At 39.0% G+C, this 27,327-nt stretch overlaps 2 protein-coding genes across 2 annotated transcripts in view; both read right to left on the minus strand.

Moving 5' to 3' along the window:
- Positions 1 to 3,897: 3,897 nt before the first annotated feature.
- On the minus strand, positions 3,898 to 5,439 carry kcne4 (potassium voltage-gated channel, Isk-related family, member 4). The gene is made up of 2 exons (XM_060834221.1): positions 5,286 to 5,439; positions 3,898 to 5,113 (listed from the first exon to the last, which is right to left on the minus strand). The coding sequence occupies exon 2, from the start codon at positions 5,076 to 5,078 to the stop codon at positions 4,614 to 4,616; it is 465 nt and encodes a 154-aa protein (XP_060690204.1). The 5' UTR covers positions 5,079 to 5,113; positions 5,286 to 5,439; the 3' UTR covers positions 3,898 to 4,613.
- A 12,625-nt stretch (positions 5,440 to 18,064) lies between these two features.
- acsl3a (acyl-CoA synthetase long chain family member 3a) overlaps positions 18,065 to 27,327 on the minus strand; it is a 118,481-nt gene continuing 109,218 nt past the window's right edge. The window contains exons 13-15 of the mRNA XM_060834860.1: positions 25,620 to 25,734; positions 24,294 to 24,451; positions 18,065 to 20,812 (exon numbers count right to left, since the gene is read on the minus strand). Of these exons, the coding sequence (XP_060690843.1) occupies positions 20,655 to 20,812; positions 24,294 to 24,451; positions 25,620 to 25,734 (431 nt within the window). The 3' untranslated portion in view covers positions 18,065 to 20,654. The remainder of the gene's footprint in view (positions 20,813 to 24,293; positions 24,452 to 25,619; positions 25,735 to 27,327) is intronic.

A 27,327-nucleotide genomic window follows, 5' to 3' on the forward strand; every position in this document is an offset into this window, starting at 1 on the left:
AGATTCGACGTTTCGGCCATAAGCCCTTCTTCAGGAATCCTTCCTGAAGAAGGGCTTATGCCCGAAACGTTGAATCTCCTGCTCCTTGGATGCTGCCTGACCTGCTGCGCTTTTACAGCAACACATTTTCAGCTCTGCTCCAGCATCTGCAGACCTCACTTTCTCCAAGAAGTTTCAGTGGACAGTGAACTGTCAGAAGGCATTTGATAGTCTGAAATCTATGTTAACTACTGTCCCAATGTTAGCCATACCTAATTACACAAATCCATTCGGGATGAATATCGATGCAAGTAATGTGGGTGTTGGTGCTATACCCTTCAGGAAAATGATGAGAAGGTAGATATCGGGTACTTCTCCAGGAAATTGAACAGTCATCAGCAGAAATAGTCAACAGTTGAGAAGGAGACATTGAGTTTGGTGTTGGTATTACAACATTTCAGTGTTCATGTTACAAATAGTATACCTGAGACAATAATATACACTGATCATAACCCATTGATGTTTGGAAATAAATTTAAGGACAAAACTTCCAGGCTGTTTAAGTGGAGCTTGTTGTTACAGCTATTCAATTTGAAAATCGTGCATGGTAGGACAGGAAAACATGATTGCCGACACATTGTCAAGACTTGGATGGAAAATGGAGGTGTGAGTGTGGCGCTGGAAAAGCAAGGCAGGTCAGGTAGCATCTGAGGAGCAGGAGAATCGATGTTTTGAGCATAAGCCCTTCCTCAACAACGAGCAATCCTGATGAATGGCTTATGCTCAAAGCGTCGATTCACCTGCTCCTCAGATGCTGCCTGACCTGCTGTGCTTTTCCAGCACCACACTCTTGACTCTTATGTCCAGCATCTGCAATCCGCACTTTCTCCTGGGAAACGGAGGCATTTGATGGCAGGAGCAAAACAGACTGCAATAGAATTTTGTGTGCATGTTGTCATGATTATTGTCAATGTAATGTATATGGGTGCTGTAGTGTACTAGTACTAGTGTACTAATAGTGTTGTACTTTAAGATTAAGGGGTTTTAAAATGAAGCCATTTTAAAATATTGAAGGTTCATTTTTTTAAGGGGGAGTGGTGTGACGATGCCACTCCTTTAATGAGCTTATGTTGTCCTTGTTTTTGTTTTCAGAGGAACCGTAAAGGTAGAGGTTCCATTTTGTCTGTGTTTATCTATTTGAAGAGGCTTTTAAGTTTAAAATAAACACTTGCACAATGAAAGGGGAGTGGCCAGTTCTCCCAGCTCAGCTTTTCTCTGGTTTGTTTTGGTTTTAGCAAGCAGTCAGTTTTTGGATGCAGCTGTCAAAGAAGCATTTATATGCTGATTCTCTCTCTCTGTCTCTCTCTCTCTCTCTCTCTCTCTCTCTCTCTCTAACATCTCTCTCCTGTAAGAACCTTTTTTTGCCAAAGAGGTGTTTATGGGATGTTGCAAGTATTTGGAACAGCATCATTAAATTGTGATTGAGTCATTTAGGTTTTTATATAGTTAAATGATTCTATATTCTGTTCTCTTTTGTTTGTGTTTAATTGGGTAACCGTGCCAATACATTCTATTTTGTTTAAAACCAAAGGGCATTTGACCAGCTGCATCACTCCTGGAATATCCACTGGACATCTGCACAAAACAACTAGAAAGGTCTGGGCTACCTTCTTGAAATGTTTTGAGGGGATCTGGCCTGGTCCATAACAATGTGCACTGACTGACAAAAAAGATTTGCTATAAAGGTCTTTCCCAGTACTTTTCCATTCTACTGATATTAATTATTTTAATTTCATTGCTTTTATCAGCTCCTAGGTTACCCTCTGTTGCTGGTCTATGACTTGTATCTTCTACTCTGAAGAGACACACAAATGATTTATTCAATGTCTCTGCCTTTTCTTTATTCCCCATGTTAATGCATCTAAGAGACATATGCTTAGTATCCTCTACCTTTTTTATATATTTGTAAAAACTCTCACATTTGTGTTTATATTTTGTGCCAGTTCACTCTCTTCCGATTTTTTCCCCTGATTATCAAGTTTTGGCAGTCATTTGCTGGTTTCTAAAATGGTCATATTATAGGTTAGAATCTAACACTGTTCTTAATCTCTTTAAAGAGTCACAGATGGATCTTTCTGACTCAATTTTGTTTTTCTGTAGAATGCATTTCTGTTGAACATTTTGAAGCTGCATGGAATCTTTCATATCTAGCCATAAAAGTGCATTGGGCTTTGATTTAACCTGGAGGATGCAAACACTGTAGCACTCCCAGTATTACACTGAAGTGCCAGTCTAGATTTTGTATTTCAATCTCTGAAGGGAAACTTAAAGATGGAAACTTCACTTTCTTCAACATTCTTTAACACACCTCTAACACGCTGGTGCTGTACTATACTTGATAATCTTCACAAAATACATTTAGTCATGTTGCAGAAGAACCTGTTTTCTAATGCTCCAAGAGACAGATGACTGCAAAAGACATTATCAGCATCAAGGAGTTGTTACTTTTGTTCGTAACCCCCCCCAAAAAATTTCATCATTGCAGACCTCAATTTAGCAAATAGTTTTTAACACATTAAGCATACTTCTCAAATATGGAATTTCAAAAATTGACCCTATTGCACCCTAGACTTTGAAGCAAGTCAGAATTCTCATGTTGCCACATTGCAATAGTTTCAAATTGGACTACCCAGCTTTCGTGAAGAGTATATCTATGATAATATAACTTGCGCTTTTAAATAAATGAAATGCTTTTTAAAAGTTTTCCAATATGTTGGATTAACTGTGCAAAAATATGCATCAAGGTTATCTTTGTAAATACCAATCTGTTCCATCCAGGATGAGCACTCCTTGACTGAAGCAATAAAAAGTCTTCGTGTAAACTGGACAAATTTTATCTCAAGTTCTGACATCTCGAACATTGAACTGGTTGTGTGCCATGGAACTCTTTTGACTAAATATTTCACTGGCACTGTTTGGGTAAAGTATTTCGACAAGCTTTTTGTTTCTAGTGAATCATACAGAAGTGTCAAATCACTTCACTTACAAGTAAGGTAATGTTTTGGTACAATCTGTATAGCTGTATTGTTCAAACATGCCAAGTGTTTCAGTAGTTCATCAAAGTTGCTATCAGTTTTTGTCAATGCTCACCAACGGCATCTTAGAACCATCGAAACGATACAGTTTAGAAGGAGGCCATTCGCCCATCATATCCATGCTGACACAAAGACATCCAGATGCCCTTTTTAATCCCACTTCCTGCACACGGCGCACAGCCCTGCAGTTTATAACATTTAAGGCAAAGATCCAGATACTGTTTGAAAAAGTTTAATGTTCAAATGTATTTCTAATAAATGTACATTATAGTCTGTTTAAAACCATGATCACCTTAATTAGATCAAATGTATTTGCAAAGTTAACTTCATAAAACCCAGAGTTACTGCAATATTTAATGTTATCTGAATTTCACTGATTTCCCTATACTCTTTCTGAAACCTTAGCGTTCACAGTATAGCGGAGACCTCACTCTTGTTTTGTTGTTTTAATCCTCCTCCAATATTTCGGTTTCCTAATCATCGAGCCAAATAGTTCATTCAGCGGAGCACCCGGAAACCGGTATGTTTATGAGATGTGTTTTATGAAGCGGCCAAGAATGTACACATTCACACGATTTGCGATGGCACATTGCGTCATGTGGAGCGCTGATCCAGGCGGTCAGGAGTGCGACCCCTGTCTGGTTGTCCCCGTCCTGATCCTGGGAATATCGAGGACATGCCTTCAGATTCGTGTACTCAGCAAAGTCAGTGAACCCTGGAGCCCTCTTGGCTCACCAGCCAGTGAGGCGGTGCATTCACTCGGGGATTCATTACATCTGACTTTCACATTTAAAATAAACAATAAACACATAAACAATAAACATTGGTTTTAACTTCAGATTGTTTTAATCCAACTCAGTAATAAATATTTACACATTCTTTACAGTTTAACTTATTTACATTATTTACAAATTAATTTAAAAACGATAGAAGACTTCATGGAAATTCTGGCAGATTCCAACTTTATCTGGGAGGTTCTACAGTTTTCAAGTGCTTCCCAGGCTGGTGGCGTGTGGGATTTTAAAGCAGCATTTTCCCCGGACGCCGCTTTTAAATTTCATCCCAGACTGAAGAGTGTATTGTTCAGTCCCCTCAGCACATCCTACATTTAAAAAAAATTCAGCAGACAAAGGCATATTGTCCACAGGTAACTGATATTTTTTACAAAAAACTTCCATTACCACATAACCTAAAATAATAACAATCTGTGAAATAGCAATGGTGTTCTATGATGGGATGTCATAATATGCTTATTATATTCTTGTATATTCTTGCTGCCATCTGTGCAAATATGTTTGAACTTGCCTAATAAGTGCAATTGCAAAAGCATCTTTTTTGGGGGAAAGGAGATGTGTCCATATTTGTTTTGAAAAACGAACCTTTGATACTGTATGTGCGTGTGTACAATTGGACCGAGCTGGAAAATTTGGGCAAGCAGCAGTCTCTGTTCGGTCACGACTCAGCCCAGTCCCAATCCTCCAGGATTTGGCCAGCATCCGCCCTTCAAACGGTAACTTCAGCCATGCCCTGGCTTTCTGATCAGGCCATTCCATTCAAAAAGTTTGAGCAGGGGCTTTCAGTAGGGGGTTGAGGGTTGCGCTCGGTGCTGGTGGAGATGTCACTCAGCAGGCTCTCAGTCCCACCGACCTCCTCTGGGATGGTCACTTGGAGGTCCTCCTGTGCCGTCTCTGAGCTGGCGCTGCTCTCCATGGTGCACATGGCACAAGTCAGCGCGGGCACCACGCTCTCTGGCAAGGCACTGAACACCAGGGGCATGTGCACCGCTTTCAGCCCAGCCCACTCCCCCCGGTCATCGTACAGGAACAGCCTGCCATCTTTCCGCTCTTGTCTCTTGGACTTGATGTAGCCCAACACTATCCCCAGGAGGAAGACTCCGTAGAAAGACATGACGATTAAAATGTACAGGTACTCGTTGTCCTCGGAGTCACTTGCAATCTTCGCCGTGCGGCTGGCCGTTGTGGTCTCATTTGAGTGATCCATCATTTTTGGAGTTCTGCTGTTTCTTACAGCGAATGAGTCTGACATTGAAAGAATGAACAGTCATGTCATTCTGAACAATAAACCAAGCATGTTAAGAGCTATGGCAATATTTAAGAGTACATTTTGAATGTTATATATGATTGAACTATAACCTACAATCACAGCGCAGATAACACGATCAACCTAGGGTGTTGTAAACTATTTGCTTACCGTTTGTTCTAAAGTGTCTCAAACTTCAGGCAGATGTCGGGATTACTTAAGGCTTCATAAAGATCCGTTTCTACCGGTTGGCTGCCTGTGTTCAGTTTTGGCTGGGGCGGCTGCAGCGCTTTATATAGGTCTCACGCTGGCCCCCATGACGTGCTAAATGGGAAGCGAACTGTAAGATGCCGAGCCGGATCCAATGTGTGTGAGGGCTTCGGAGCAGCATATTATTGGTAAAAACGGGGGGGATGGTGAGAAATTGGCAGCTACTGTATATCATGACGTCTGTTCGAGATGAATGTTGCTCTTACAGAAAGTTTACCAAGAAACAAGAGAAACAGCAAACTGAGTAACCCTCCCATTTAATAAAGAGAGAGAACAAGAGACCTCGACTGGATTATGTGGTAGCCTCTCTCGGTTTGAATAGTTGTCCTAAAATGGCCAATGTCGATAAACTGGTAAACAGTGCAAACAGGAGGAGCTCACGCTCGATCTTGACGCTTTTTGTAAGCTGTATCCATCGCCCCTGTTGGACACTTTGTGGGAGCGAACTTATGATAAGGCGATCAACACGTCTGTGGTTTGCTTTCCAACTCCCATAATCAGGCAGTAGCGCCGGTTAAAACGAGTTTCTCACAAATGGAAGAAAAATGAGCGGGAATTTAACCAAAACCATCAATAGGAAGTGTCCTAGAGTAAATATGCCTCCCAAAACATCAAACAAGAGGACTTTCTACCCAGCAATCGTCTCCCAGCTCTTCCACTCCCCCCCCCCCCCCCCCCCCCAGAGAGAGCTGGAAATATCCAAATAGGAGTTTGCATAGAGATGGACGCCAGATATTGTCAAGATATAGTCAACACTCCCCTCACAGAATTCAGTTAAAAGTCAAGATTAGAGTGGTGCTGGAAAAGCGCAGCAGGTGGGCACAGCATTCGAGGAGCAGGAAATCGATGTTTCGGGCAAAAGCCATTCGTCAGGAATCCCTGAAACGTCGATGTTCCTGCTCCTCGGATGCAGCCTGACCTGCTTTGTTTTTCCAGCTCCACTCTAATCTTGACTTTAATCTCCAGCCTCCGCAGTACCCACTTCTGCCGAGTGTTCAGTTAAAAGCCCAGTGAGAGACAATGCGAGGCTGTAGGAAAATGCAATTAGGTTCATATGTCTTTGAATCAACCTGTTATTACATTGGTCGAAGATATGTAATTGCTATTAATTCGCAGAGTACTGCCTGAAAAGTAAATTTTATCCAGAAATACACGAAAATGTCTCATTGGCGCCGCTTGCACGCGGAGGGATTCCGCATCTTCTGGGGGCGACAGGAAACGGCGCGCCTTTTTATTTGGTGGATAGTTTTACTTCAGTGCCACTGGGATTAACGGTTTGTGTGCCAAAATCTAACATCGAAAGTAGAAACCTCTGTAATTCATGAAGATTGCACCGAAAATACATCGAGTCGCAGTAAAATAATATTGTAGGGAAAAAAATAAGGCTGACATTTATACAGTGAGCTTTTAATCTGGTACATAGTGTAGACCCTAGCATGGTTGTTAGCTATTATGTTACTTCAGTAGAATATTTCATTATTAGACCTATATTCTACAATCTAGTCTTTCTCCCATAGAACATGTTGCCTGGGTGATGACAACAAATCTAAAGAAGAACAACCTCTGAAGAGAAAGAGGACTGTTTGATATCAGCTAATTTGGAGCCAGGACAAGAAGTTGAATTATCAGCAACTTAACGGGAATACTAGGTAAGAGGTCGTATGGCATAGTAATAGCGTACCTGCCTCTAAACTAGAAATTCCAGTTTCACGTGACAAACCAGAACCTATTGGTCATGGAAAGGGTCACATGATATGCATCAGCCATGACAGCAATCCCTACTACCATCTCAAAATGTGCGAAGACCGCATGAACAAAAGAGGAGGGGAAGTTTGGCAATCATGGGTTCAGTGGGGAAAATAGGAAATTGGGTTAAACATTTTTCTCTGCAGTTGTGGCCAACAGTTGAGTTGCCTGCCAGATTCGGGGTCAAACATATCTCCTCACCAAGGGAGATGAACTTGAGAAGTGGGAAATTGGGTGAGGTTCCCATTGTCATGGTCCATGTGGAATGAATAACATATAGTAGAATGAGGAATGATGTTCTGTTGAGAGAATTTGAGGAGTTGGGATCCAAACTAAAATACAGAATCTCATAGGTATCAGTGTTTGAATTATTGAGATACTGGATGTGACAATTGACACAAAGTCAGGCAAATTAAGAGAATTAAGTGCATGTGTTAATGTGTGCTCTCAGAAGAACCAGAACTGGAAAAGTTATAGTTGTTTCAACTGGATGGGCTCCAATTGTGCTCTGTTGTTGTGAATCCTATAATTAGGGGTATGGATTAACTTTTAATTCAAAGAAATTGGTTGAGAGGTCAGTGGAAAGCAAGACTGAGAAATCTATTGAGAAATTCCAGACTGTAGTGCAAAGTAGATATTTGGGTAGGACAAGCAGAGTGGAACAAAAAAAACTGCATCCACAAATAAGGTGTATGTAGAGAATAACAAAATCATAGATGTGCAGAAGAGACCATTCAGCCCAATGTAATGCCCTGGCTCCTCAAATAAGCATCGTTACTTACTGGTCAATCTCCTGCTTTTTGTTTGAACATACCATTTAACATTATGTGGATCCAAACAATCTTCCAATACCCTTTTGAATCTGCCTCCACTACAGTCAAGCCAGTGCATTCCATATCCAAACTGTTTGCTTGAGAAAAACTTTTTGCTCACATCATGTATGTTCCTTTGTAAATCCTTTTAAATCTGAGCCCTCTGGTTTTTGATCCCTACATGAAAATTGTGGTTAAGACAACATAAGTTTGAATGTGCAAAGCATTCATATTAACATAGGTAAACTAACAATGCAAATAAAATATAAAAATACTTGATGTAATTATTTCTATGGCATAGTTACAAAGTAAACACATTTTGGGGGGAAAACAAATCTCCCAGGATACACAACATGTCAAAACTCTAGGTCGGATGGAAAGGAGGGCAAGAGCAGCCCTAATGGGAAAGGATTAGATAAGGACGCAAGTAAGAAAGGATCTTGGTGCAGAAGGTTAAAAAGTAGGATTAGTTTGGCTAGAGATCAGGAAAAGCAAGAGTCACAGCTATCTCCATGATATACAATGCTCCTCAGCCTCACTGGTATCTCTGTAACGTACAACACTCATCAGCCAGCTGCTCTTACTGCCTTTAGTTGTATGCATTATGTTGCCATGTACACACACTTGACCTCTCTCCCCCATCAGCATCACCTCACTCTGGCTCCACCCTCTCACTTTTTCGAATGTCTAACAAGAAACTTCCTCTTTTCCTTCAAGGCATTAAGGAATGAAGGCTACCTCATCTCAGAGATACACACGCTCCTCTGGAACTTTCCTCCCCATCTCTTCCCTCTGACTCTATCCCTTCTCCTAACCATACCTTCTATTGGGTATTTACTATCCTTTTTGACCGACTGCTCTCTGATGCTGTACATTCTGTACTCACAGGGTCTTAGTTTTAATCCACCTGCACCCCCACCTCATTGAATTCAGGACAGGACATGATAATTAATTCTTCTTCAGTCGCCTCCACCTCCATGCACATTTCTTTGGACAAGAGTCCTCTCCCCATCCCACAGATATTTTCTTACATTCTCAACACTGTCCCTCCACTTGGACCCCTCCCTCTGTCCTTTTACCTGCACTCTAGCTTTTCAATGAGAACTGCTAATGTGACATTGACTGCCTTAATGTCTCCAGACCCATTGTTTCTGCCTATTCCTGCCCCACAGAACTCATTTCTTCCCACCTCAACTTGATTTTTTAATTCACCTTAACCAGTCCTTCCCCACTTCTGACATCCATTTTAGAATTTCAAGTTTGTGGGCTCCAGCTGCCTCCTCTTTACCATGGATGTGTAATCACTTTACACGTCCATTCCTCATCAGAATGTTTTCAGGGCTCTCTGCTTCTTCCTAGTAAAAAGGCCTGAACCACCCCCATCCACGACCACCATCCCCCGCCTGGCTGAGCTCATCCTCACTTTGGAAGACTTCTCTTATAACTCCTCTCTCTTTGTTCAGATGAAGGATGTGGGCATGGGTACCAACATGGGCCCCAGTCATGCCTGTCTCTTTATGGGGCACTCCGGTTTCTCCCCACAACTCTTTCTCTGGTACATCAATGACATCATCGGTGCTGCTTCCCTCTCTTGTCCGGAATTCAGAAACATTTATCAATTTTGATTTCAATTTCTAACCTGCTCTCATCTTCACCTGTCCCATCTCTGACTCCTCCCTTCCTTTCCTCCACATCTGGGGATAGATTGGCTACCAATATCCACTACAAACTCTCTGACACCTGCAGTTACTTTGACTATACATCCTCCCACCCCACTTCCAGTAAAGACTTTATTCCATTCTCCCAGCCTCTCTGTTGCATCTGTTTCAATGATGCCAACTTCTGCAAGGAGGTCTCTGAAATGTCCACATTCTTGCTCAACTGAGGATTTCCCACCACTGTGCCATTTCTGCCTTTACCCCTTCTTTTCCCTCCCACACAGCCCTGGTCCTTATTTACCACCACATCAACATTCACATCCAAAGGTTAATTAGCCACCATTTCCACTAACTCCAGTGCAATGCCACCACTAGACACATTCCCCTTTCCTCCCTTGTCAATTTTCCATAGGAAACATTCCTCCAGGACAACATGGTCCACTCCTCCACCACTCCAAAAGCTTCCCATATCCCCATGACACCTTCGCCTTCATCACAGCAGGTGCAACACCTGCCCATTTACTGCCTCACTCCTCACCATTCCAAAGCCCCAGACACAAGTAAAAGAGCAATTTATCTGCACTGCACAATCTACTTTACTATAGTTCTGAGGAAGGGTTACTCAATCCAAAACATGAACTCTGATTTCTCCTCACAGATGCTGGCAGAGCTACTAAGCTTTTCCAGTAATTTCGGTTTTTGCTACTGTACTTACTGCTTACAATGTTGTCTCCTCTACATTGGAGAGATGTCATTTAATTGTACAGAGCTTTAATCAATGCATAATTGTAACTTGTGACAGAAGCAATGTAACTTTTTTTGTCATTTGTTCATCCCCACTTCAGACTTTATGACTGAAGGAAGATCATTGATGAAGTAGCTGAAGATGGTTTGGCTGAGGACAATACCCTGAGGAACTCCTGCAGAGATGTCCTGGAGCTGAGATGACTGACCTTCAACAACCATGACTATCTTCCTAAGTGTCAAGCATGACTGTAACCACTGGAGAATTTGTCAATACCCATTGATTCCAGTTTATTAAGGCTCCTTGATGCCACATTCTGTCGAAAGTGGCTTTGATGTCAAGGGCTGTCACTCTCACCTCACCTCTGGAGTTCAGCTGTTTTGTCCGTGTTTGCCCCAGGCTGTGCTGAGGTCAGGAGCTGAGTGGCCCTGGCAGAACCAATTTGGGCATCATTGAGCAGGTTATTGTTGAGCAGATGTTGCTTGATAGCATTGCTGATTACCCTTCCATCACTTCACTCATGATTGAAAGTATACGGATGGGGTGGTTATCGGTTGAGTAAAAACAATGACTGCACATGCTGGAAACCAGATTCTGGATTAGTGGTGCTAGAAGAGCACAGGCAGCATCCGAACAGCAGTTGGTTTTGTCCTGCTTTTTATGTATAGGACGTACTTGGGCAATTTTCCACATCGTTGGTTAGACACTAGTGTTTTGGTTGTACTGGAACAACTTGACTAGGGGAGCAACAGGTTTTGGAGCACAAGTCTTCAGTATTATTGCTGGGATGTTGTCAGGGCCCGTAGCCTTTGCTGTATCCAGTGCCTCCAACCATTTCTTGATATCACGTGGAGTGAATTAATGAGGCACTTTCACCATCATGTAGACTGGCCAAGGTAGTCTGAAAGTTGAGATTGTAGAATGCTTTTGCAAATAACAGCTTATTATGAAATCAACTAGAGATAAAGCTATTTTAAGTTTATCATGTAACGAGACAGGATTAATCAGTAATCTTGTGATAAATGATCCTCTCAAAAAAAGATAATATAATTTAATTCGATATTAATTTTGAGAGCCATAAATTGCAGTGCTAAATAGGAATCTTAAACATAAACGCGGTGAATTTTATAATTTTGAGCGGCAGTTGGCTGTGGTTGATTGGATAAACAGATGAAGTGCTATGCCAATAAACAACCAATGGGAAACATGTAAATAAACAATTCAAATGTTCAAAGTATACTTCTTTTCAAAACAAAAGTCAGGAAGAAAGATCCATATGTGCCTTACTGGAGAAGGTCAGAATAGTATTTGATTAAAATAAAATGTTCTTAATGTTTCAAAACAAAGTTTTAAACTTGTAAGCGTTTTAGAAATCAGTAAAGGATGACTGAAAAGTCGATAATAAGGCAAACAAAAACAGAAATATAAAGATAAATGAGCCATTATATAAAATGAATTGTTTAAATTGTTACAAGTATATACAAAGGAGAATAGCTAGGAAGTATCTAGAATTTCAAGGCAGAGGCCAGAAAACTTATCATGGGAATAAAGAAATGGCAGAATATATTGAACAAATATTGTGTTTGTTTGCATTGTCAAACAGTGCAAGTTACAAATCAGAAACAAGAGGGCAACTAAGGGCTAATGGGAATGAGCAAATTAAAGAGTAGAGAAAAAATGAAGAGATTAAAGATTAGGGACCAGCCACTAACAAAAAATACCAGGACCTAATTTCAGATACGTAAATGTTCTAAAAGAGCTTCCTGCGGAGATAATGGATGCACTAATTATTATTTTTCATAATACTCCAGATTCCAGAATAGTTACTCTGAATTGGAAGTAAGCAAATGTGATGTCTGAATTCAAGAAAAGAGATAGGTAGAAGACAAGGAACTTAGGGATCTAACTTCAGTCATCTGGAAAATGCTGGAAAGTATTACCAAAGCACTTAGAAAATAGAAGCATGATTAGACATGGCTTTATAAAATGAGGTGGCATATGTTTGACAAATGCGTTAGGATTATAAGCATTTAACAATGCAAAGAGAAGCTAATGCAATATATTTTGATTTCCAAAAATCAATGCATTGCTAAATAAAAGTTTAATATGTAGAAAAACAGTTCATACAATTGGGGTAATCTCTTAGCATGGATGGAGAGTTAGTTAATGGACAGCAAGTAAACAGTTCAGCAGATTGCAACTTGTATAGTGTCACAAGGTGAAGTGTTATGCCAATAAACAACCAATGGGAAAATGTAAATAATGCAAATGTTCAAAGTATACTCCTTTCAAAACAAAAGTCAGTCAGAAAGATCCATATGTGCCTTACTGCTTTTAAACCTCAGCTATTTATAGTTTACATTCATAACTAGATTGATTTATGGTCACATGGACTGAGATACAATGAAAAGTATTTATTGCGTGCTAACCAGACAAATCATACCTTACATAACTACATCAGAGTAAAAGAACAGAATGCAGAATATAGTATTACAGCTACAGAGAAGGTGCAGAGGAAGATCAACTCTAATATATTAGAGGTCTGTTCATAAATCTGATAACAGTGGGGGAAAAGCTGTTCTTAAATCTGTTGGGTACCTATTTTCAAACTTTTGTATTTTCTGCCTGAAAAAGAGAGAATAGTTGAGGTGGGAGAGGTCCTTGGTTATGTTGGCTGCTTTCCTGAGGAACAGGAAGTGTGGGGGGAATCAATGGAAGGCAGGCTGGTTTTCTTGATGGACTAGGCTATATTTAGTTTTTTTGTAATTCCTTGCAACGTTGGGCAAAATTCTTGCCATACTAAGCTGTGATGCATCTAGACAGGATGCTTTCTATGATGCATTTATAAAAATTGATAAAAGTCTTGTGAATATACCAAATTTCCTTAGCCTTCTGAGGAAATAGAGGCATTGATGTGCTTCCTTGACTGTAGCATCCGAGGAACTTGAAGTTCTTGATCACCTCTGCCTCAGAATCATTGACGCAGCAATGCATCGAGATTTGTTGATGATACAAAGTTAGGTAGAAATATAAGTTATAAAAATTACACAAAGAGGCTGCAAAGTGAGGTAGACAGGTAAAATGTGTGGTTGACAGGTGACAAATGAAATATATTGTTGCAAGACGTGAGGTTATTTGTAAAAAAAACTTTTTTATGTTGATATTTAGTAAGACCGAGGTGCAAATGTTCAAGGAACATAAAAGTTAGCTTACAGCTATAACAAGCAACTAGGAAGGCAAGTAGCATGCTGATCTTTATGGCAAGGGAATTAATGCAGAGCAATGATTTATTTTTGCTAAAATTGTTTAGGGATTGGGTAAGACAACATTGGAATACCAGCTGCAGTTTATATTTAATGAGGGATATACTTGCACTGGAAGGAATGTAGTGCAAGTTCATGGTTTCTGGGATAAGAGTTCTATGGTTGAGAGGGTAAATATTTTTATGGTATTAAAAGAGAGATGATGTGGTATTTGGTAATCTGTAAGGAGACATTTGCGTCACTTCAAGGCAATGAAGAAAATCCTATACTCTCCAGAGTTGAAAAGTTTGGGATATGTTCTCGTTGAAATACACTGTTCAGAAAGGAAAACCAAAATACTGGAGATGTTGGAGATCTGAAGTTAAAAAAAAGATATTGTTGGAGAAACTCAGCGGGCCTGACAGCATCTATAGAGAGCATCCAATCTAATGACTATTCACATTTTGGTTGCGAATATTTGGAAATTCCTGTCCCTGAAGATTGTCGTTGCCATGTACGAATTATTCAAGACTGGTGACTAACATTTTCGTTTCTCGGAAGGATACATGGAGAGTGCGTAAAAATCGAGCTGAGGCAGAAAATCAACTGTGGCAATTAATGAGGGAGCAGGCTTATTTGGGCTTCATGGTGTCTTCCTGCACCATGTTCTTGCAAACATTGACGCATTTCTTTAGATATTGTTTTGGAACAATAAGAATATTCCCCAAGCGTTTGCCAAAGTGCGTCACCTCTCTCAGTTAACACCATGCCGATAGTATTTGCGGTCGCAAAGGCATTCCGCTCCCTTGCCGTCACGTTGCTTCCCTCCCAAACAAAGGCGATTTAGGTGCATTTACAAGGACCGCAGACTGGAAACATGATTGCTCTCACCTGTATCGCTCTCTGGACTTGGCACAGTTTAAAACGCTGGAGACAGACTCAGTGCACAAGCTGCAAGAAATAGCGATGTACATTCACTGATAAAATTGGAAACTGAAACATGCCTTGTTTTGAAAAATTTAATGGTGCCAAATAACCTCAAGATGGTCTTCTCCTCTCCGCCTTCACAGATTTTAACTTTCTCCAAGTTTAAACATGTTAAAACGTAGGCACCTATGTTCTCAAACATTATTATAGGCTTCTGTGAATCAATTTGGGGAAATCTTTCAGTGCTTGGAAGGGAAGAGATTCTATAAAGTATTCCATCCTTAGCACAAATGTACTCAAATTTGGTTGGCAGGTGCGACCTGATGTTAACTTTATTTCCTTTACTCCTTTAAAAAAAGTGTTTCCTATCTCTACCCAGCAGGTGCACTGGTTAAAGTGCAAATATAGGTAATCCTCCATTAACGCGATAGTCAGAATCCCCACAGTGCGGAAAGCAGCCATTCGGCCCATCGGGTCTGCTCCGAACCACTGAAGAGCATCCCATCCTACTCCAGTAATCCCGCATTTACCATGGCTAATTTGGACTGTGGGAGGAAACCCAGGCAGACACGAGGAGAATGTAAAACCTCCACAGTGTCACCCAAGGCTGAATTGAACCCGGCACTGAGATAACAGTGTTAACCACTGTGCTGCCATTTTCCCTTCCTGAAAATCGCCTTGAAAATTCATACTGTCTTTTGAAACATGTATTCCCATAGAAACCTGTGTAAATAACACGATCACGTTCCTGGAAATGCCTTCCCATAAGCACGGTTAATATAAAACGCCATAGACATATACAAAAGAAAAATGCATTTTAATATTTATAGCCTCATATGCAAGATTGCTTAACTGGTGGTGGAAAGCTGTAGACCATTTTATAATAATTAGGCAACTTTTATTTATTCATTGTCTGCCTCAATTAAGTGAATGAAAAATAACTTCACCAAAAATGTTCAATTTTGGCACACTGCTGGGTCCAAGTGCTACATTATCTTGAATGAGGGGCACAATATTGGAATCACGATTTAACGAGGCAATATGTTGTCCTCCTTTGCTTTATATCAACATTTTCCCATCCCCAATCTGAAGTTAATATTCTTGGGTGGTTTCATTTACTTCACTCACGTTAACAAGGAAACTCTCTGTGGATAGCACTGGGGACAAGCTAGTGGGCTGATGTTGGATGCATTGTTTCTGGTCCAAACATTGTATTGACCTGTTCATACTCCTGTACTTCCCAATAAGAATCACTGGGTAACAAGTTAAAAGTATTTTGCATCCATAATGTAGAAAATTGCCTCAGGCTTGCAGAGGCCAAACAATAAAAAAAGACCAAAACTTGATTTTAAGGAGAAACTTAAAGAAAGGATGTGGAATTTAGGGAAGGAGTTCTGAGTGTGATGCTTAAGATTCAAGAAACACTGCTGCCAATGAGACAGACAGCCAAACAATACAGACAGAGTTAGAATGGTGAGCTTGGGGCAGGAAATACAGGGCTGTAGACTGTTAGGAGCCAAGGTGACATGAAATGAGGTCAGAAACAATTTGAGCATACCATAGAACTTAAGCCACTGGGAAACGAGGAGGGATGGCAAGCAGGAGTGATGAATGATCAATACTTAGCAAAGTCTTGTGAGAGCTGAAATTAATAAAATGGAGAATAAAATGTTAGCCAAAATGGCACATTGGAATTGCTGACCTCAGAGGTAAAGGAGGGAGACAAATAATTCATGATTTTTAGATTGCATCTAGCTAAGACTAGAGGGTATCGGAGGATGCTTTGCAGCTTAAGTACTTTTTGAAAAAGTAGCGTTGTAATGAAAGATCATGGGTCAATTTGCTTACGAGATGCCCCAAACTTATAAAATAATATTGTAAGAAAAAGGTCACCATTGTCCTACCAGATCATATGGCTGCTGTCTCATTCCAGAGATGACTGATGATGATTTAATCTTAGGGTCATCAGACTTCATGCCATGAGGAGAGGCTTTCATGGTAACCTCAACTGGTGCAGGAGTTGAATCCATGCTGTTGTTATCACTCTGCTTTGTAAACCAGCTGAGTTAATATAGTAAGTAATGGTGCAGTAGTCCCTTGATAATGCACTTATCAACCTAGATTATGTGAACAAATCTCCAGTGAGACTTGATGTATTGCTATTCTGACTCAGTGGTAGGAGTCCCATCATTAAAATCAAGGTCAAAATCTAATACTTGAGTTTTGTGATCAGCTTTAAGTGACTTTCTCCTCCCAAATCCAAAATTGCTGACAGCTATTCTAACATAGTGCTCAGGTGGAAACAATTAGTTGAGACAAGTTAACTCAATCCAGATGTGGTCTTCAATCTGAGATTTTCCTGTTGTTAGCTCAACTACAAGCCACTTCTTTAATTCAGGGATCTAGCTTTGTAAGATGTCTATTCAACTAAAGAGTTTATTACAGGCAATTTGCCTGGAAATCTCTTCCAGGTGTTGGTGGCCAGCAACAGAATCTGGAACATCTAGATGACACAGCCTGTACCACTACCTCATCTATATAATTCTCCATTAAACTTGTGTGTTATAAGTGGGACTTGATGCAAGATTAGATGTCAACAACATGATTTTGAATAAACTAGGGGCTTTCAACAGCATTAAATCTAGACAATGAAATCTTTATTCAAAAATGAAGGTAGCATTGGCAGGTGATTGCATTGAAGGAGGAAAGAAGTGTTAGAATTTGTAAAATTGAAAAAGACTGTCTTTGTGATGGAGTTGGGAAAGGCTTGAAAGTTTATTGTTATCAATGGCATACCTTCAGTCACCTAGGTTTTAAAATCTGGAAATTCTTCCTTAAAGTTGTGCATTTGCACTTTTATAAAGCTTCTTGAAAAAACATGCATTAAACCATTTTCACCCTCAATATATCCCAATGTTATTTCAGCACCTGTATGTCTTGGGACCTTTTTTAAAAGACACTATATGAATAAAAGTCATTGCCAATGTATAATGGCAATATTGAAGGAAACCATTTTCAATGGTTAAGGTATTTTCATAACTGCACTGACTAGTTAACAGACCAAACATGTGGGAATGTCTGCTATGTATATATTAAAGTCAATCCTATACTTGAGTAGGAGATCAAGTGGCAGTATCGAGTTAAGGATGGAGCCAAAAATGGAATATTGAGGGGCAGTTCAGAAGAGTGTTGAAGTGGAAAGAAAGCCATTATTGTTTTTGTAGAGACAGCAATAGAACCATGCAAGACTCTTGAAGTCTCTGATAATTAAAACATGGCAATATTAGTAACACATTGAGAAGTAATTCTTTTGCATCTTACTCCTCTAATATACATATTAATAGATGGTATTGAATTTGCATTAAATATATATTCTGGCCACTTGAATTCTAGAAATAACAAACTGAAGAACTCAGATACAGAATCTTAACTGCAGTGATTCATTTTAAAATACAAGTATTATCACGGTGATATTTTCAGGTTTAGAATGACATTATTGTCAAGTCAAAATTTTACTAACACAAATGAGTGATCTATTTAAACAAAAATGGAAATCACAAATTACAATTTTATTTTGTAACTGAAAACATATCCAAATACAAATAAATAATTGAATACATTTTATAACTGTGGTTCATATAGATATCTGCAGGAGGTCCAAAGAAAATTGCAGACTATCTTGAAATTCCTACATTAAATAGTTAAGATTGCTGTACAGTTGACTGTTCAAAAGAAAAACTTTCACCAAATTTACAGTCTTACAGGTATTTACAGATAGAAACAGACCATTAAATACAAGATTTAATGTAGATGCCACACCAGAATTCCTTAAAATAAACAGTAGTCAAATACAGAGTACAGCAAATTTTTACCAGTATTTTGTTTTAAAAATACATGTATGCACCATTTGTGTGCACATATTAACCCTCCTCTCCCTTCCCCACAGGCTGACATTTGAAAAGTTTTTCTAATAACCATGCACAAAGCATAACACAATTTTTTTACATAAAATTAACACGTTCAAATGCATCCCTGCAGAATCAGACGGCATGAAAATGAGCTATGAACAATGTGTTTGTCATTATGCAGTCACTTTCAAAAACTGCTGTCACTTCCCTCTCAATGTAGTACTGTGAACATGATTGCTTCTGCTGTCTAAAAATGTTCACAAATTATTTTCACAAATCAATTTAGATGCATAGCAAACACTATTTTACTATCACACGTACCGATAGTGTATTTGGCGCAAATATACTAGTCAGTTTTGAAGACTAACTGATTTCTAGTAGAAAACTAACTGAATAAATCAGCATTCTTGGCAGTAAACAAGATCTGAGAACAAAGACAACAATCAATGAGCAGCTGAAGAATTAGAATTTAGGCATTATTACCAATATTGTTTTACTGAAAATGTGGTTCTGAGTGTAATAGCTGTCTACACCATATCGGTAAACTGCAAAAGCTGGTATTATGATTACCATGTGTACAGATCAAGGTCAGAAGCACTAAATTGATATGAAAAACAAGATACATACAGCCCAAACATTTTACTGACCACTGTCTAATTTACACTGATAATATGTCATGTTTTAGCATGCCCATTTTCAACCTGTAATACCCCATAGTTCTGCAATCAAAAAATAAAGTTAAAAGCCTCAGGAAAAATAATCATCTTTTCTTGCTGGTGTACACAATGTTTGAATTTTCTACAATAAACCCCTTCATACCTATGGCTATTACCAATCACGGATCCAAGGCCCAAGACAAAGAACATAGTGAACGGGCCAGACAACAAAGTTCCATTTGAATACTGAGTGATGAAAAGGAGACCATATAATTCCTGACAAAATTAGATTTCTTTAGTTCCTACTTGCATGAAACAAATAGAGCTCTTCAGAAATTTGGAGGCAATATTAGATGATCTATGATGTAAACACTTCTTAAAAATCAATGACAATCACATTGTAACAGATGTCTCTGAATCTTTGTGTAATAGAGATTTTTTTTATAACCTCGATTGGCAATGAATTTCTACACAATGCATTTCCATTGTTGTGTTTTGTGACATTCAGACACACTAACTTGGTTAAGGTGCAAAATATCAGCCATTTTGAAATATTTCAACAGCTGTCATATACAGAGCAGTTTTCTGCTTATTTCTTCATTAACAATTTACCATCAATCTGCTAATAAAACAAATACAATGATAAAAACCAGGTTTAAATGTTTGTGATTTATAAACTTTCTTCCATGTATGATATACCTCAGCATTCATCACATTTTTCATCAAGACAGTTTTCCCTATTCTTGCATGAACACATTGACTACATGCAAGATTATGATTCCACAAGTTCTATATACAGCCTGTTTTCTTATGCAAGTGGCTACAATCCAAAAGTGGAATTTGACAGTGAGCACAGGCAGGCTATGTGAAGAGAAGAGACATCATAACCAAGTTCAATTTTGTCCTTAGCTGACACATGAACATTTCCAGCTACAATTACTGCTGAATAGCCAAGGGGTTGCTGTTTGACTGATCTTTCATTCACAACTTAAGCACCCACATCACTATCCTGGGGAGATCAGTTAAATCGACACAGACTCAGTCTAAAAATTGAACTTGTGATCTCGTTGATCTTTATGAATTAGCTAATTACCCGAGAAGACACCCATCAATGAAATTCATCGAGTTCCTGAAATTTTTTGGATTGAACAAGCCCTGCACAGATCAAAACATGGCTAATTTAAACATTGCACACATTGTATAATAAATAAACTATACTGTTTCCGCAATCAAGCGAGAACAGCACTGTATTAGAGGCTCATGACATCATGTAGTTATGTACAATTCATTTCTTTCCTAGTCCACTTGAACAAAATTTAATTTATAAATAAACACAAAAAGAAACATTACTTTTGCTTCAATTGGTTTAGTAATCCTGACCCGATAAATGTTAATACCTTGCAATCAAACAATAGTCAGTTTCTGGTACAGGGTAACTTAAGATACTGTGATGTTTTCTTCCAGATTAATTAATCCTATGGTTTTAGATTTTTTAAAAATTGCATGTATTTTGGTCTCAGTTGTAATTATGCTTCAAATTCATTCCTATTTAATGGAGTGAAGTGGAATGCAGGTATTATTTCCCTCCATACATTCGTTCAATGTCTGCTAGATAGTGGGTCTTGAGTTCCTTCCGTTTCAATTTGAAGGCATCAGTGACCAGGCCTGTTTCTGGTGTCCATGGCTCAGGACTCAGTCGAACTTTCAATGGAATTTCAAACTTCTCCAATCGTGCTGCAAAAAAAAAATTTTACGATAGGAATAGCATAGATTTCAATACATTTGGTCGTTACGTAGAATCACATAGGTACTACAACGGAGAAAGAGGATCTGCTCAACCAAATTAGCCCATTTTGGTAATGGTCCTCCTTGAGCAGTTATAATTTTTATGCGCCCATATTTCTTTAATTTGCTCAGCTTCAAGCATCTGTCTAATCAATTCCTAAATGTTGGACCTGATAGTTCTTTCTACAATCTCACAACACTGTGTGAATGGCTTTTTAAAAAAAAAATTAATCTGTCAAATATGACCACGAAGCAACCAAGAAACAAAATTTTCTAGTCCTCAGGCAGTCAAACAGTTTGCGGATGATACAAAAATTGGTGGAGGTGCAGATAGCGAGGAGGATTGTCAGAGGACCTGTATCCTGTTGTGATCAGTTGGAGGCATGAGCAGAAAATGGTAGGTGGTGTTTAATCCAGACAAATGTGAGGTGATGCATTTTAGAACATCAAGTACAGGTGGAAATTACAATGAATGGCTGAACTCTTAGGAGTATCTATCTGCAGAAGGATCTGGGTGTGCAGGTCCACTGATCACTGAAGGTGGCAGCACATGTAGATAAGGTAGTAAAAAAGGTCAATGGCATGCTTGCCTTCATTGAAAGGAGCACTGAGTATAAGGATAGACAAATTACGCTGTAGCTTTACAGAACTTTAGTTAGGCCTCATAATATTGCCTACAGGTCTTGTCACAACACTACCAGAAAGATGTGAATGCTTTGGACAGGGTACAAAAAAGGTTTACCAGGATGTTGCCTGGTATGGAGGATTTTAACTATGAGGAAAGATGGATAGACTGGATTTGTTTTCAAGGAACGCAGGAGGTTAAGGGGTGACCTGATAGAAGTTTATAAGATTGTGAGTAGCATGGATAGAATGCAAAGTATGAGGCTTTTTCCTCAGGTGGCGGAGTCCACAAGAGATGTGAGAGGCAAGTTTTTCACACAAAGGGTGGGAGTACCTGTAACTAATTGCCAGAGGTGGTGGTGGAAAGACACAATAGCAGCATTCAAGCAACATGTGGATGAATAATGAATAGAAAGTGAAGACGGATATGGATCCTGTAAAGAAAAGACAATTTTCGCATGGATGGGCAAGATGAGTCTGCACAGCCTGTTCCTGTTCTGTTTTGTTCTTTGTTCCTAAAGCAATGTCAGCTCTAACTATTGCACAAATGCCATCCTTGATAAACGATGCCAACTCTCTACCTTTACCTAGCTTCCTATTCTTCTTGAATGTCATATGTCCTTCAATATTCAGCCAATCCTCACATTCCTGCAGGCACAAAGTGTGAACCAATATATTTACTGTATTAAGAATACTGCATTCATGCAGAGTCAGAGCTTTAATTTTGTCTTGATGCCATCTTTACAACATCTGGTCTTGATGGTTAGGAGATGCTAAAGGTTTTTTTGCTCTGTCCCTTACTGCAATTTCCAGACTCTTATTTCCAATGTTCCTCTCAGATTCTCTACTCTTTGATAGATCACATTTCCCTAGTCATATGGCTCACAAGACGAATGGACACAACATTGTTCAGGCGTAGATCATTACAAACGGCACAGCCTCCCACTTTCCCCAGCAGTGATACCAAGTTGCTCCTAAACCAGAAACCACCTCTCCGAGCCTCATATTCATCTCTCTAATTTTACATACTCTAAGCCAATTTGGTTGTGGCTTAGGTAATATTCTGGAGGTTGTAACCTTGAGGTTCTGCTTTTCAATTTAGTGCTTAGCTCCTCATACTGCTTATCCAGACCATCTTTTCAGGTTCACCTATATCACTGGTACCCAACTGGACCACAACAACAGGATCCTTCCTAGTTCATTTGCAAGCTCCTTTCCAAATATGAGATGATGTCCCAAACCCTGGCACAACTGTATTCCTCTTTGCTGCAGACAACTGTGTCAATGTCCCCTATTTTATATTCCGAACTGCACTCCCCACTCGAGTGGCTTCCTGTTTCATAGTCAGTTGGCTCATCTATTCAGCAGTGCCCATTCTCAACCAAGCCGGCTGAGTGAACCTGAATCCTACTGGGCAACTGCAATGGCTGACACCGTCATCTGGGTCCCTTGACTTGCCTTATCTACAGTCACATCCTCCTGACCAGTGAACAACTCAGAAAACTACCTAAAGTGCTGTGTCTACCTCCTGATACATAGAATCTAAGTAACTTTCCATAATACATTATTGGGTGTGTAGTTCAGCCTCCAGTTCAAATACTGGCTTGAGGCTACTTGAATATCAACACTGACTGCTGACATATTTGCCCTGGATTACAATTGTATCTACGAACTCTCACATGTTGCAGCTTTGACACCTCACCTGACCTGGCACCCAGATGAGTTAATTAATAACTAACTAATTATATTTTTCATTTAGTTGTTGCTTTTATATGCTTTACCACCAATTCTATATTAAGAACTGAAAGACTGTAAACACCTAGCTTCATTCTGTATAGAATTGCAAGAATCAATTCCAATCAGCTACAATGAATCTAGCCTGATCTTTGATTGTATGCATCAGGGTCCTTCTCTTACTGCTGTCTTGGAGTCCTCACCTCATCCCTTCCTCCAGCCATATTTCATGGAACTACTATAAGCACCCTTTTTGCAAGTTACAGATGCCATTTCTTATCATTTTAATCTCTAAACTATAATAGGCTCATCCTTAGCAAATGATTAACAGCCTTGGCTGTTGCAGGTTGTTCTCCCTCACGTGCACCCTCAGGTACGGCAATCTCTGATCCAGCACCATAGCATACTCAGTCCTTGTTATGCATGAAGGATAATGGCATTGACTTTGCACAGACCAAAAAAAAAATGCAAGTACCACCCCTTATGTGCCAAAAAGGATCATGATGTTTTTGGAGGCAAACCGGATGAAACAATGGGAAAATGGAGTCTGGGCTGACTTTGCAGATTCATGAGCACCAAATTGCCAGATACCAAGGACAAAGTTTCCCTAGAAATGTGATTGATAAAAGCTAAGATGAGGTCTTTATGTTTATGCATTGAATTCACTTGATCTCCTTTAGTTTGGTAAATTTTCTGGTCCAGCAAGACAGTCCTGATTAGGGAGATGCAATGGGCATTGCAGAACTGCTCTAATCTATACTTACTTCCACCTATATAGTTCCTGTCATTTCACTTGGTTTTATCTTGTGTAGGTCTATTTTCTCCTCTTTCACATTCTATAATTCTTCACAAAACATCCAAGTTCAGACAACGACTGAGATCATGAGCCTACTTTGTTAGGAATAACTGAAAGGAAGCACTTTTAATCTAAGGGTCACGACAGTTGAGGCGGTGGACAGACATTTAACTAATTCAGCCATTTTTGGAATATTATCTTCCTTGTTGATCAAAGGTTATATTTGGATCAGACAGTTCAAAGGAGGGAATGTTTCATTACAAAATTGAAGCTCACCTATTGCAGCAGCATCAGTAATTTCTCTCAGCACCTCTTTCTCCATTTCTGGGTGGTTACAAATGTCATTCCAGGTTCCTATTATTCCCTTCTGTTGAGCCAGACCTAATAGCTGCTTCTGATTAGGCACCACAAAACTGATGACATAAGATTGATCACTGAAAAGGCAGAAACATAATCATCAACCATGATTAGTTTTTAGGAGGAAAAAAATAAATTAGATTCAAAACACTTTACATCAAAATTTATTAAAAACTCCACATTATGTTCAGATATAACTGATAGCTTACAACGAGAGATGGATACATTTTTCAGCATTCCCATAAATGTAAACAATTTTCCAGTTGTGCAGTATAAATGGCATGATAGAAATAAAGATGGCATTTGCTTTTTAAGAATGAAATACATAGATCCATACCTTTTTGCATCAGGGTATATGCCGATAGTTAAACTTGCCATTTTTTTTTACATAGCGACTTGCCATTAAGATTACAGCAAGACAAATTAGTGTCTGAGATTAGAGTTAACAGGGCAATGTAAAATTGGTAAAAGAAAGAGAAATAAAGATTGGAAAAGATTGTATTAAGAGGCGGTAAGAGTAGACAGACACAGGAAAATTGTAAAAATTAACAAAAATTTGCAATAATTAAAAAACTTAAAAGGAATATAATAGTTAACTTCCAATACCAGAAAAGGTTGAATTTCAGTAATCAATACTTACTATATCTTCTAAAAGAGCAATGAAGAATTAAAATGGCTTAAATTTCAATGATGAATGCGTATCAACATTGTAAGTACAGCAACTACATGTTGTTTAATACTTGCCAGCAGTTAGCCAGACAATGAGATGTAATTTGTGATATGATATGTGGGCCAGCAACTTTTTAATTTTTGCATTTCGCATTTGCCCTCGCCTAAAATTGCTGTGACATTCACACATAAATAATAGTATGTCAATTGTTCCATTGTAACTTTGACAACAAATTATGACCCAACATTGGCATGGGGCAGAATTTTTAAAAACTTCATACTGAGCAACTGGCCAAATCCAACAGGTGTTAAACAAAGGAAAAAGTGACAGAAGCCTGCAATAGTTCTCTTTGTACTGACCTGTAAATGGAACAACAAACCTGGTGGAAAATTGCCCCCCACTGCAATCCCCTTTAAAGCATTTTCTAGGGCAGATAGATGAAAGAAAACTCAGCAAAAAGAAAGGTTTCCACATAAATAGCTTAGATTTACTGACTGTATCTAAATTCTAAATAATCATTGAGAAACACAGCAATTTTAGCATTTCACTCAAAAAGGATTTTGCATAATTCTTACCTGTTTGCATAGGCACAGATATTATCTATTAATGGACTGTTCTTCAAAGCTGATTCCACCTTTCCCAGGGCAACATATTCTCCAGCCTGCAACTTCACAAGATCTTTCTTGCGATCTACAAAATATATAACTAGTTATAATAGCAGCTCTTGAAATAAAAATATCTCTCAAAATTCATTATCTATCCATCAATATCCAATGTGGATAATGATTTCACCTAAATCCAAACTTAACTGTACCTTTTCTATATGACAATATTATGAACTTGGCAACTTTTGGCTATAAAGTTCTCACCCCACTTAAAATGTATTTTTTAAGATATACTGTTAATTGGTGACTAAGATTTCAGTGTGCTATGTTTGCCATTTAATTAATAATCATGTTTGGCATTTTCAGATCAGCTTTTGAGACAACATCATGTAAATGCTATACTAACAGTTGTTACCTAGATTGGCTATAATATTTTTTAATACCATAGGAAATACCAACTCAATAAACGGAAGTCGTTTTCTATTTAAATGTCATAAAGAAGGAAAGTGATGTAGAGGTGTGTTGGGAGGATCAATAAATGAAACAAAAATGTCCTAGGGGAACTTGACTGGAGATTTGGAGAGGTTGTTTCCTCTTAAGGAAGAATTTATAATCTGGAATCACAGGTTTTAAAATAAAGGGTTTTTCACTTGAGAGACTTGATGTTTATTTTTTTTCCTCAGAGTCTTTGGAACTCTCTTCCTGAAAAGGTTGTGGCACCAGTCCTTGAATATTAAAGCCAAATAGAAACATTGTAAGAAAGGATGGAAGATTATCACAGGAGGCAGCAATGTGGATTTGAAGTCACAACCAGATCAGCCATGATCTTACAGAATGGCTGAGCAGGCTCAACGGGCTGAATGGCCTACTACTCTTAACCCAAGATCCAGACAACTAAAAGAATAGTCATCAGATGTGGAGCAAATATAATTAGGGAAGCAAGAGAATACAGAAACAGAGCAACACAGCTATGCCTGAGATTTGTGGGACTCAAGGAGACTGCAGAGATGGGGAACAGCGAGGCCATGGAGCAATTTCAAACAACTAGGACATTTCTTAATTGGAAGCCAATGTGTCAAAGAATGTATATTTTTCAGGAAAACGGAACTTGCTGCAAACAGCACAAGGATTTTGGATGATCTTGTTTAGAGGACAGAATGAGAAAATCAGTCAGGAGAGTCTATGGTGACCCATCATCTGCTGCTTCCACTCTTGTTGCTTGCCAGTGTGAACTGCTGGCCTGCCTTTTCCTACTTCAAATCACCAGAATGAGAGATTATGCAGCATTCAATTTGGGTGAGTGTAATGATGTGGAATCCTGTTCGAGGGACATACTGCAGCCAATCCCTCAATTGGTCAAAATCTTCTTCAGAATCCCCATAACTTCTATAAGGATTCCTGTGGTACTCCAGCTTGATATGGCTACATAGGAGTATCATTTGTCACAGTGAAAGAGGCATACTTTCCCCTGTAATGATCTTGCTACACATGCAGTATCAAATATTCAGGGATGTTAGCTTTTCAGAAAATTAGGCTGTGGCAGCTGTGTCAAAGCATTCCTGTCACTGGCAGCTGGAAGCACACTGATGGAGTGATATCCTTTTCTATTTAACTATTGTATCCTTCTGACTCATGTTCTAGTACCTTAATGGCACCACATAGCTGGGAACCTGGAAAA

The sequence above is a fragment of the Hemiscyllium ocellatum genome, chromosome 13, assembly GCF_020745735.1.
Source record: "Hemiscyllium ocellatum isolate sHemOce1 chromosome 13, sHemOce1.pat.X.cur, whole genome shotgun sequence".
NCBI classification, from domain to species: Eukaryota; Metazoa; Chordata; class Chondrichthyes; order Orectolobiformes; family Hemiscylliidae; genus Hemiscyllium; species Hemiscyllium ocellatum.

Coding starts and splice junctions, on each gene's coding strand:
- kcne4 (XM_060834221.1), bottom strand. CDS start 5,078: ATGATGGATCACTCAAATGAGACCACAACGGCCAGCCGCACGGCGAAG.